The sequence below is a fragment of the Mesocricetus auratus genome, unplaced genomic scaffold, assembly GCF_017639785.1.
Source record: "Mesocricetus auratus isolate SY011 unplaced genomic scaffold, BCM_Maur_2.0 Super-Scaffold_100011, whole genome shotgun sequence".
NCBI lineage: Eukaryota > Metazoa > Chordata > Mammalia > Rodentia > Cricetidae > Mesocricetus > Mesocricetus auratus.
In genome coordinates this window covers 42242183-42255070 of record NW_024429195.1, presented here as the reverse complement: position 1 = coordinate 42255070, position 12888 = coordinate 42242183, and the positions used below count along the sequence as shown (strand labels likewise).

Sequence of the window (12888 nt, the reverse complement as noted above, 5' to 3'; positions counted from 1 at the left end):
CCCAGGTCCCACTCCCCCCCCCACCCCTCGCCGTGTTTCAAGTCTATTTTGTTTTGTCCATATTCTCTGGGTTGTGGGGTCAACCACTGTACTATGGTGTACCTACCAAAGCCATCCTTAATCAGGGTGGTATGAGGGGCTCATGAGTTCGTCTCTGCTACCCAGCAGGATGTTAACTGACTTGATCTTTAAGTGTGTAAGAAAACAGTGTGAGTCTTACAATTTTTCCCATTTATAATTTTGTGGGCTATTCTAGGTATTCTGTCTTTCCACATAAATGTTATAATCAGCTTACCAATGTCCTGAAAATACCATGAGAAGATTAGAGATCATTTTGAAATTATGTATTAACTCTGGCAGAACTGACATCATAAAAATACTAAAATTTTCTATATAGGAATAAGGACTAGGTTGTTATTATTTTGCTTTTTAAATAGATGATCTATGCTTTTATAATAGTTGTACTAATTTAGTGACTTTTTCTCAACTACTGAATCACCTTCATTATTTCCAACATTGCTTTTAAGGAATTCTTTACTGAACCTCAAATATACAGTAACATTTAGATATGTGATGGTCCTGGCCTTCATGCTCAAAAAGTTCTCCAAATTCCAAGTGAAAGCTCGTCAAATTGTCTTAAACATTACACAAGATTTGAAGTTTAAGTCTGATGTAAGCACCTAAGGTAGTCAAATTCTACTTCTACATCTCAAGCATATAGCTGGAGATCTATAGTCTGGAATTTATCTTTAGACAGATACAAAAACAATAAAATGATTCTATTTGATGCATTTTCATTGTAATTCAGTGTATCTTCAGCATTCTATTTTCTGTGCTTGAGGACACAGAAATTATGCAAGTACATTACCTCAGAGAAAAGGGCTGGGAAAATATTTTCCAATCAAATGTACCCAAGAAAAAAGCTGGTGTAGCAATCCTAATATCTAACAAATTACACTTCAAAGTAAAATCAATCAGAAGAGATGAAGTAGGACATTTCATATTCATCAAAGGAAAAGTCCATCAAGTCTCGCCCCCCTCCCAAAAAAAAAAAAAAAACAGGCGTTGGTGGCACACGCCTTTAATCCCAGCACTTGGGAGGCAGAGGCAGATGAATCTCTATGAGTTTGAGATGAGCCTGATCTACAGAGTGAGTTCCAGGACAGCCTCTAAAACAATACAGAGAAATCCTGTCTCGAGAAAAAAAAGATGAAGTCTCAATTCTAAACATCTATGCCCCAAATAAATAGGCACCCACATTCGTGAAAGAAACATTAGTAAACATTAATAAAGCTCAAATGGCACAAAAAAATCTCACACACTAGTAGTAGGAGACGTCAACACTCTCACCACTGGAGAGGACCTCCAGACAGAAACTTAACAAAGAAATAAAAGAACAAACAGAAGTTATAACCCAACTGGGTTTAACAGACATCTATAGAACATTCCATTTAAACACATGGAACCTTCTTTAAAATCTACCACATAATCAGAAACATAGCAAACCTCCACAGTTACAAAAATAAATGGAATAACCCCCTGTATCTTATCAGAACACCATGCATTAAAATTAGAATTCAACAATAACAGAAACTCTACAAACTCATGGAAATTGAACAATGCACAATTGTACCATCCCTGGGTAAAGGAAGAAATTAAAGACTTCCTGGTATTCAATGAGAATGAAGACACAACATACCCAAACTTATGGGACACTCTGAAAGCAGTGCTTAGAGTAAAGTTCATAGCATTAAGTGCCCACAAGAAGAAACTAAAGAACAGTCATGCTACATAATTAATAGCACAACTGAATGCTCTAGAACAATAAGAAGCAAACTCACCCAGGAGGAGTAGATGCCAGGAAATAATCAAATTAAGGGTTGAAATCAATCAAGTAGAAACTAGGAAAACATTGCAAAGAATCAATGAAACAAAGAGTTTGTTCTTTGAGAAAATCAACAAGATAGACAAAACTTTGATCAAACTAACCAGAGGCAGAGAGAAAGCACAGTAGTTAACAATATCAGGAATGAAAAGGGGGACATAACAAAGGACACTGAGGAAATCCAGAGAATCATTAGGGCATACTTTGAAAACCTGTATTCCACAAAATTCAAAAATTTAAAGGAAATGGACAATTAAATTTTCTGGATAGATATCACTTGCCAAAACTAAATCAATAATGGATAAACAATCTAAACAGACCTACAACCCTTAATGAAATAGAGGCAGTCATCAAAAGTCTCCCAACCAAAGAAAGCCCAGGACCAGATGGCTTCAGGGCAGAATTCTACCAAAAATTCAAAGAAGAGCTAATTCCAATACTCTTCAAACTGTTCCACAAAATAGCAGCGGGAGGTTCACTGCCAAAGTCTTTTTATGAGGCTACAATTACCCAAGCCACACAAAGACGCAACTAAGAAAGAGAACCACAGACCAATTTCCCTCATGAACATCGATTCAAAAATACTCAATAAAACACTTGCAAATCTAACCCAAGGACACATCAGAAAAATCATCCACCATGATCAAGTAGGCTTGATCCCAGGAATGCAGGGATGGTTCAACATATGAGAATCTATCAATGTAATCCACCATATTAAAAAATTGCAAAGGAAAACCACATGATCATCTCACTAGATGCTGAAAAGTCTTGGACAAAATCCAATACCCCTTCATGATAAAGGTCCTAGAGATATTAGGGATAAAAGGAACATACCTGAACATAATAAAAGCAATATACAGTAAACCAACAGCTAACATCAAACTAAATGGAGAGAAACTCAACGCAATTCCTCTAAAATCATGAACAACACAAGGCTGTCCACTCTATCCATATCTCTTCAATATTTTACTTGAATTTCTAGCTACAGCAATAAGACAACAAAAGGAGGTCAAGAGGATACAAATTAGAAAAGAAGTCAAACTTTCATTATTTGCAGATGATGTGATAGTTTACATAAGTGCCCTAAAGAACTCCACAAGGGAACACCTACAGCTGATAAACACCTTCAGCAAAGTGGCAGGATACAAGGGTAACTCAAAAAAAATCAGTAGCCCTATTATATACAGATGATGAAGTGACTGAGAAAGAAATCAGAGAAACATCACCATTTACAATAGCTACAAACAGCATCAAATATCTGGGGATAATGTTAACCAAACAAGTGAAAGACCTGTATATCAAGAACTTTGAATCTCTAAAGAAAGAAATCAAAGAAGACACCAGAAAATGGAAAGATTTCCTATGCTCTTTAATTGGTAGGATCAACATAATAAAAATAGCAATGTTGCCAAATGCAATCTACAGATTCAATGCAGTCCCTATCAAATTACAGGCACAATTATTCACAGAACTTGAAAGAGCAATAATCAACTTTATATGGAAAAACAAAAGACCCAGGACAGCCAAAACATCCCTGTATAATAAAGGGACCTCAGGAGGCATCACCATCCCTGACTTCAAGCTCTATTATAGAGCTATAGTCCTGAAAACAGCTTGGTATTGGCACAAAAACAGACAGGTAGACCAATGGAGCCGAATTGAAAACCCTGATTTTAATGCACACATTTATGAACACTTGATTTTTTACAAAGAAGCTAAAATTATACAATGGAAAAATGAAAGCATCTTCAACAAATGGTGCTGGCATAACTGGATATTGGCACGCAGAAGACTGCAGATAGATCCATGTTTATCTTCATGCACAAAACTTAATTCCAAATGGATCAAAGACCTCAAGATAAATCCAGCCACACTGAAAATCTTAGAGAAGAAAGTGGGAGGTACCCTTCAATGAATTGGTACAGGAGACTGTTTCCTGAACATAACACTAGTAACACAGACACTGTGATCGATTAGTAAGTGAAACCTCCTGAAACTGAAAAGCTTTTGTTAAGGCAAAGGACATAGTCAGCAAGACAAAGGGCACCCCACAGATTGGGAAAAGATATTCACTAACCCCACATCTGACAGAGGGCTGATCTCCAAAATTTACAAAGGTCTCAAGAAGCAAGTCTCCAAAACACAAAGGATCCAATTAAAAAGTGGGCTACAGAACTAAATAGAGAATTCTCAATAGAGGAGACTAAAATGGCTGAGAGACACTTGAGAAAGTGCTCAACATTCTTAACCATCCGGGAAATGCAAATCAAAACAACTTTGAGATACCATCTTACTCCTGTCAGAATGGCTAAAATGAAAAACACCAATGACAATTATGCTGGAGAGGATGTGGAGAGAGGGAAACACTCCTCCAATGCTGGTGGGAGTGTCAACTCATACAGCCACTTTGGAAATCAGCATGGAGATTCCTCAGGAAAGTGGGAATCAGTCTACCGTAAGACTCAGCAATTCTACTCTTAGGCATATACCCAAAAGATGCACATTCATTCAACAAGGACATCTTTTTCACTATGTTCATAGCAGCATTATTTGTAATAGCCAGAACCTGGAAGCAACCTAGATGCCCTCAACTGAAGAGTGGATAGAGAAAATGTGGTACATTTACTCAATGGAGTACTACTCAGTGGAAAAAAACAATGGAATCTTGAAATTTGCAGGCAAATGGATGGCACTAGAAGAAACCCAGTCATAAAAGGACAAACATAGTATGTACTCACTCATATATGGTTTTTAGATATGGATCAGGGGAGTACCAGTCTGCAATTCCACTGACAGAGAGTCTGGGAAGCAGGAAAGGACTTAAGATAGATATGCATGTTACCCCAGAGAAGAGGAATGAGGCAAGATCTCCTGAACAGGTTGGGAGCATGGCTTGGGGTAGGAGGGAGTGAGAACTGAGAAGAAGAGAGGGGGAGAAGAGGAGGAGAGAGTAGGTCATGGGGGAGCAATAAGGTTGAGTTGGGGGAAGAATAGGGAGAGAAAAGGATGAGAGATACTATAATAGAGGGAGTGATATAGATTTGAGGAGAGATCTGGCACCAGTGAGACCTCTAGAAATCTACAAGGATGACACCAACTGGCAAACTAAGCAACAGTGAAGAGACTACCTTAAATGCCCATTTCTGATAATGAACTTGATGTCTATCTTATATGCCATCCTAGAACCTTCATCCAGTGACTGATGGAAGCAGAGGCAAACAGCAACAGCTAAACATTGAACTGAACCCCTGGAACCCAGTGACAGAGAGAGAGCAGTGATGAGCAAATGGGCAAAGAATGGGCTAGCGAAATCAGCAGAGACAGCTGATCTGAACAAGGGACCCCAGACCAACAGCTGGGAGGCCAGCATGGGACTGATCCAGACCCCTTTAATGTGAGAGTCAATGAAGAGGCCTGGGCAACCTATCGGGCCCTGGGCAGTAGATTAGTATTTATCACTGGCATACAAATGGACTTCGTGTATCCATAACACAAAGAGGGATGCTCTCTCAGCCTGGACTCTTGGGGAAAGGCCTGGACCCTGCCCTGAATGAAGTGACAGACTCTGGAGATCCCCTATGTGGAAAGAAGTGGTCATAAGGTTGGAGGCTGGGCAGTGGGATGGCGAGGGGTTGCGGGAGGAGGAGAAGAAGAGGGAGCTGGGATTGACACGTGAAGCAAGCTCTTTTCTAAAAAAAATATTTAAAAATATATGACTCCAGCACCAGTCTGTCATTTCTATTTGATGAGAGGAGAGAGTATTGCTGTGTATATATATTCCTGCTATATGATAAGGGTGAGTTGGGTCAGATAACACACAGTTCATTTGGAGCATCTAAATTCACCTAGTAAGGCAGTCAAACATACATTACCACTCAGACCCAATAACAACCTCAAACCAATTTTCAAAACAGGGTAGCTTTGCTCAAAATCCTAATGCATGTCCTATTATTCCTAAAGGAAAGTCTGTAAGCAGCATGTCTATGTGTTAGGAGTATTACCTCCCTAAAATAGCCAGTGTATATACAAAATTGATATTCAATGTTTATAGGCTTCAATAAAAGTTATTTTTAACATTTCTAGAGCTTATGTTTCTTGTGTGTGTATTTAAAGGATTGGTGTAGAAATATTTGTGAATTATTAAAACATCTAGCATCCCTGCTGTAAACCTGTCCTGCTATTTTATGAAATATCCATATAGGGAAAAGATGTTCAAAAATGACAGCTTTTGCTTGTGATAAAACATCATGATTTAAAACATCATGAGTCATTTCATTTCATAGTTTCTTGGGTAATCATGAAATCAATGGCCAGAAACAACAACTAAAAATGTTGCTGGAAGTCATACTCCTAACTTCTTTGTTATAATTCCTCCATCTTTTTCATGAATTTTCTCAAGGGGTATAATCTGTGTACAAATCATCATTTAGAATTTTATAGCCGTATTAACACATCACAAGATTTTCTCTTCTCTAGAACATCCTTAGTGCAACAACCAATCATAATTAAGTACTATTAACTGGTTTTGTGCAGGACTGTATTTAAATCTGATTTTGAATATAGAAAATAAAACCAGCAGCATGTTATTTAGGCTATTGTTAACAACCTATATTTATTAGTACATGAATTTAATCATTACAAGTATAGATACATTCATAATCATGTAGCAAGGAACAAGATTTATTAAAATAACAAGCCATGTCTCATTCATAACCTTACTTCAAGTATTTCCTTTTAAAGTGAACTCTTGGGATGGAAAGATGATTCAGTGTTTAAGAGAACTGACTGTTCTTTCAGAAGACTGGGGTACAATTCCAGCACCCACATGACAGCTCACAAACCATCTCTTATTCCAGTTCCAGGGATGCTGATGTCTTCTTCTCGCCTCAGTGTGCACCAAGTATGCACATGTTGTGCAGAAATACATGTGGGGATCTCTGTGACCACTAATGTCAGCAGAATAGCAATCCACACCAGACAAAGAGGCAGTTGGTTCAATACAACTCAGTAGCCACTGCTGGTTCAGTCTTTGAGAGTCTGACCTCCAGTAGTTTATTTTAGTCATATTTAAGCAAAGTGCAAGTTGTAAAAAAATTTCCTTGTGATTATTAACTCAATCCCTTGTGCACACACAAAAAATCCTAAGACATGACTAATTTAAACTCTTCGTAAAGTACAAGTGGCATCTTTCACATGATTCTATAGATTAACTGAGAAAACAGGCTCAAGATAAACAAGCTCATGATAAGAAACTGTGGGAGTATAGGATTATAGACAAAAACAAAAAATAAAAACAAAACAAAACATGCTCAAGATAAGGGTCTGAGAAAGCCAGCATGGTCTGGCCCCACAGAGTGCTTAAAGGTCACCAAGCTGTTAACCACATCTATACCCAGCCTTCTGGGCAGAAAACAGACTATATATCTCTCCTTTGAAGAGACAAGCATGTGTGCTTAACATTCTCAGTTTTTCTAGTGCTTATGTGTGAGCACAAGGACCTACATGCCTCCTACACATATGTACAGAAAAGCACCCATGTACATGAAAAATAATAATTAAAAATTTTAAATGAAATATAAATAAAACAATAGCAATGAAGAGTTAGAGGATACATAGGAACACACATTGATAGAAGAAAAATGACTTAATTTAATAAATAAGTGAAGTAGGTGATATATTTTATATGTACAGTCATATGTCCTAAACCTTTATTATCTTAGTTCTAAGCCTCAAACAGTTTCACTTTTTTGAGAAATTTATCATCTTGCTTAACATATCTTTGAAGGCTATTTTCACTTGCTTGTTTCTGAGAGTGTAGATAAATGGGTTTAACAGAGGAGCAACAGAAGTATTTAAAACAGCCACTCTCTTATTAAAATTTGCTGCATCTTTAACAGGATTTATATACATGAAAATACAGCTTCCGTAAGAAAGTGAGACCACTATCATGTGAGAGGAACATGTAGAAAAAGCTTTCTTTCTCTGATGAGCAGATGGGATCCTCAAAACGGTCCTGATGATGTGTATGTAGGAGAGAATCACCAGCAGCAACGTGAAGATGAGGGTCACAGCAGCCAGGAGGAACTGGATCACTTCTATGAAGTATGTGTCTGAGCAGGATAAATGTAGCAATATAGTGTAGTCACAGCAATAGTGGTTGATGGTGTTGGACGCACAGAAAGGCAACTGGAGAGTCATTGTGTGTGGCACAACAACAGTTATAAAACCAGAGAACCAGGAACTTAAGACTAGCTGAAAACAAAGTCTCCTGCTCATGACAGTTGTGTAATGCAGGGGTCTGCAAATGGCAGCATAGCGGTCATAGGACATAGCTGCTAAGAGGTAAAATTCGGTTGCTCCAAGAAGGATTGCGAAAAAATACTGTGTGAAGCAACCAGCAAAGGAAATAGTCTTGTCTCCAGTTCCAATATTGACTAGCATTTTGGGAACAAAGACAGAGGTAAAAGATATCTCCAAAAATGCAAAATTTCGCAGGAAAAAATACATAGGCATCTGAAGGCGGTAATCCAGCAGGGTCAAGAGAATGATGGTTGAGTTTCCCACGATACTTAAGATGTAAGTTAGGAGCAGAAAGAGGAAAAGCACATCTTGAAGATTGACATCATTTGTTAATCCAAGAAGAATGAACTCTGTCACAGATGTGTGGTTTGCCATCATTAACTTTAGGCAAGTCAAAATAGAAAATAACAATGATAAATATTGAAATGAAGTTGAATTTGGTTTCAATATAAAATCAGATCCACAGACAAAAACAAATGTTTTAAACTCTGAATATTTTCTATATTTTGTTTTGAAAGTTAACTGCACTAGAACAATACGAGACCCTTGATGTACTGACCTGTCTTAATTTAGAACATTGAAAGCCCCCATACTTAGGAACTGGCTGTTATTTTTTCTAAATGATATCAACACATGTTTTCTGATGTTCCTCTCTGGAGTGATTAGCAGCTGTCACATTTTCATCGATTTCTAAAGAAATATGCATGTATGTGTGTGACATAAAAGTAGTAGGGGATTAGTTGGGAAAAAGAAAGTGACTCAGAAGGTGAAAGGGTGTAAATATATACTTTGTCTGAATTAAATCCTGCTGTGAAAGCCATAATTTTATGTAATGAATGAATGCTGATGAATTTTTAGAAAAATAATTTTGATTTTTTTTAAAATTAGCCTTTTAATGAATGTGTTAGTCACAGATAGCTATTATCCAGAAAATGAACTATCATATTAAAACTGAACTTGTTATATTTAGGAATAAATACATATGTACTTCTACACAAATACATATATGAATGCAATAATAACTGGTAAAAAAAAGATGCCATGAATTTGAAATAGGAAGGGAAGAGAAATAGGAAGGGAGGGTTTGGTGCAGAAAAGGAAATGGGAAAATATTTTATTGCATCATAATCTCAAAAATAAAATAACAAAACATGAGTTTAGCTGTTATCATCTCTTGATTAATTTGCACTTTAAAATTATTTTTTACTTTCTTATTTTAAATAACACTGTGTGCATGCTGAAACGCAAATATTTTGAGCTTACTCTATTAAAACAGATTCTACTACATTTTTACTTATTTATTTTGTGTGCATTTGAGTGGAGAATGTGTTGTTATGCAAGTGTGTACATCAAAGAACAACTTGTGAGTGTTGGTTCTCTCCTTCAAGGGATTAAAATGGTTGTCAGATTTGTTGGTATGCCTGGTTCAGTTTGATCCCACTTCTTAGAAGTGTTCAGAATTCATATTAACCACTCCTCCTATGTTATGATAAGGCTGTGTTGTGGCAGCTACTATGAGTTCCTGGATTGTGATGGCTGTGTTTTAATAGCAATTCTTCAGTCTACTGAATGAAAGATTAAACTGAGAGAAATTCAGTTTTTGTTGATCTTTTAAGATGCCCTTGCTATGTAACTTTGGCTATCTTTCAACTTGTGGCAATTCTCCTGCCTCTGCCTCCTGAGTGAGAAGATTACAGATATTCACCACCAGGCAAATATTTTTGTATTGATAAGTGATAAAATCTATTAGGTTAAGCAATATCTCACTTTTCTACAAGAAAATATATTTCAAATATTTACCAGCATAAAATCTTTTACAATGACTAGTGATATGTATATTGCAGTATATAGTTATACAACGGTATTTGCTTGCACATGGTTGTATATAATTATATATATGTAACCAAATAATAAAGCATGAGCAAATAAATTTGTTTGGCAAGAAATAATTGTTTTCCAGAAAGCCATAAAATAATGTTTTATATGTCATTAAAAGGTCCTGAAAAAAGTTTTCTAAAGTTTTCCAAAAGTGTATAGCCATGAATTTACTTATGACAAGAAAACTTATCTCCATAACAAATTATAACACTCACACATTTGCTTCTGTTTCTTCACATGGTGGAAACACAAAGGCAATTACCTGCTAGAATATGAAAAGAAATGGTTCCAGGTTACATAAGAAAGAAACTAATGAAATGGACTTCATGGGAAGAATGACATAACATAAAACATAATTTGACTTAATTTCGTCATTTTTAGCTCTAATTGTGTGTCCTTTAAATTTTTCTACATATGCCATTGCAAGCCATATTTTGTCAACTTGTTTAACTCAAAGGTGTATGAAACAAATGTGTCTGAAGCTATGTTGTTAGAGACAAACAGTAACTGGTACAATAAAAAGGCATCAAATTACCAGCTATGTTCAGCCATTACCAACACCACCCCCCACCTCAGGCAGAGCTGCTTCTGTCTTTGGTCCAATTTAGGTTCTTTTGTAGCTGAATTGAAGAATATAAAGGCTGAGAACCTTTGGGAAATGATCCCTGGGCCTTCATAAAAAAATAACAAGGAGGCTAGTTATGTGAAGGTGAATTAAAAATCACATAAATTTATTCAATCCACTTCCTGTATAAACCACCACCCACAAAATTATATAATCTTCTTGTTTATCCAGAACTTTAAAGTTTTATTAACTTCCATGTTTATCAATGCATACATGAGCATTGCCAAAGTATAAATTCTTCTCAGTCATTAATGTGGCAAGACAAAGAATTGTCCAAAATTTGGAGGAAGCATTTTAAAAGAATTTGAGAAAAAGTAGCCAGCTTATAATGGGCTATTTGCTTAGACCCAGGAATTGAATACTTAGGCACATGTTCTTTCCATCAATGTTTCAAATCAGTTAACTCTTCTTACTGTTATCTCCTGTGTTGTTTCATGTTTGTTTACAGAGTTAGGGAGGAAAATACTCTGGGTCATCTTTTAGTACCAGAAATAAAGAATGGAAGTGATTTGAAAGACAGAGTTGTTCAAAATACTGACAACAATGACACACAGGCCATTTTAGCATCAAAGTTCATAATGATAATATCAAATTTGAAACAATATAATTAAAGTATCATCCTTGCACTGACTCTTATTGATTGTATAAAATGTAATGGAACAAAGGTAAGTTTACAGTGAAATTTCAGTTAATGAATTGGAAAGAAGAAAATTGTTACAGATGGGATATAAAGTGTATGTATAGAAATTTGAGAGGGGACAGAAATCTCACTACCATAAATCATCTCTCCCAAGTATTTGGCAATTGTGAAAGGAAATGACAACTTTACAGTGTGGAGGGAGTGGCAAGAATCAGCTTAACTCAAGGAATAGAATTTAAGCCCCTGGTAATAAGTCATACTAATGCCCTGAACACTTTGGTACAATGTGCCTAGAACACATCTCTTTTGCAGTTATGTCAAATGCACTTTGTCATTTCATTCATATAAAACCACAAGCTCAATCAATGCTGAAGTACTGAGTAACCAGTAAATATTCTTCAAAAACGTTAGTATGCCTCCTGAAGGAGTTGGGGAGGAGTGTGAGATACATATGATCAAAATATAACTTATGTGCATATGAAATATTATGTTTAAATGTCAGCATCATAAAATGGAACTGAAGAGTTTGAGTCAAAAAGAGTAAGGAAGAAGAAAAACAGCTGAGATAAAATGAAACCTGGTGCAGGAAACTGACTTTCAGTCAAGAACTAGTAAAATCCATTTGAATACTTACTTTAGTTAAGCATTTCAGTAGAGTTTTTTAGTAGAGTTTTTAATGCCATATTATTATAGTTTTATCAAAAGCTAGATACATGTAACTAGGAAAGGAGAATGGAGAGTATATGGAAACTTGTTTCAGCAGCTCAAACACAGTTTGTGTTAGTTGCCTTTAATAAGCTCAGAAAATAGAAATAAAAGAATGTAAAAGTCAGACTTCATCAATTACAAATATGTAGAACTCCTCCCTGGGCCTGGGAGCATGTGGTGTACATGTCTCTTTTAGTGCCGGGCACTGCTAAACAGTTACTTGCAGCATTTTGCCCACTTATGTGTCTGCTTTAGACTATCAGAGCCAGAGGGAAGAGTGCACTCCTGTGAAGTACTGTCTCTGGAAATGACATGGGCATTACAATCACACAGATGCAACAGTTGTCACTACCTGTGCAAGACCTACACACATGCACTTACACACATACATACATTGGAAGGAACTAGTTACAAAGAACAATATCAGCAGGATTGAAGAGAGCACAGGAAGTAATGGGCATAAATATGAGATAAACCATTGTAAACGTGTGAAATTATCCAAAATAAAAACGAGTAAAATTTCCAGGGATGTCTGGCTTTCTAACCCAACATGTGCACATTAAAGAAGTAAGATTAAGAAAGACCATCCAGCCAGACAGTGGTAGCACGCACCTTTAATCCCAGTACTTGGGAGGCAGAGGCCAGTGGATCTCTGTGAGCTCCAGGCCAGCCAGGTCTATAAAGTGAGTTCCAGGATAGCCAGGGCTACATAGAGAAACCCTGTCCTACCCCGCCCAACCAAAAACCAAACAAAAGCAAAAAGCTAAAAAAAAGGCAGTCCATTGTTACAGCATATGATCAAGTGTAGCTTTTGTAGACATAAGCTGTTCCTTACATGTTAGAATTTTCTGC

General features: G+C 36.6%; 1 protein-coding gene across 1 annotated transcript; it reads right to left on the bottom strand.

Annotated features, from left to right (window-relative positions):
* Positions 1-7624: 7624 nt before the first annotated feature.
* Positions 7625-8560, bottom strand: LOC101836635 (olfactory receptor 2AP1-like). The gene has a single exon (XM_005079672.3). The coding sequence runs from the start codon at positions 8558-8560 to the stop codon at positions 7625-7627; it is 936 nt and encodes a 311-aa protein (XP_005079729.2).
* Between the last annotated feature and the right edge of the window lie 4328 nt (positions 8561-12888).

Coding starts and splice junctions, on each gene's coding strand:
- LOC101836635 (XM_005079672.3), bottom strand. CDS start 8,560: ATGGCAAACCACACATCTGTGACAGAGTTCATTCTTCTTGGATTAACA.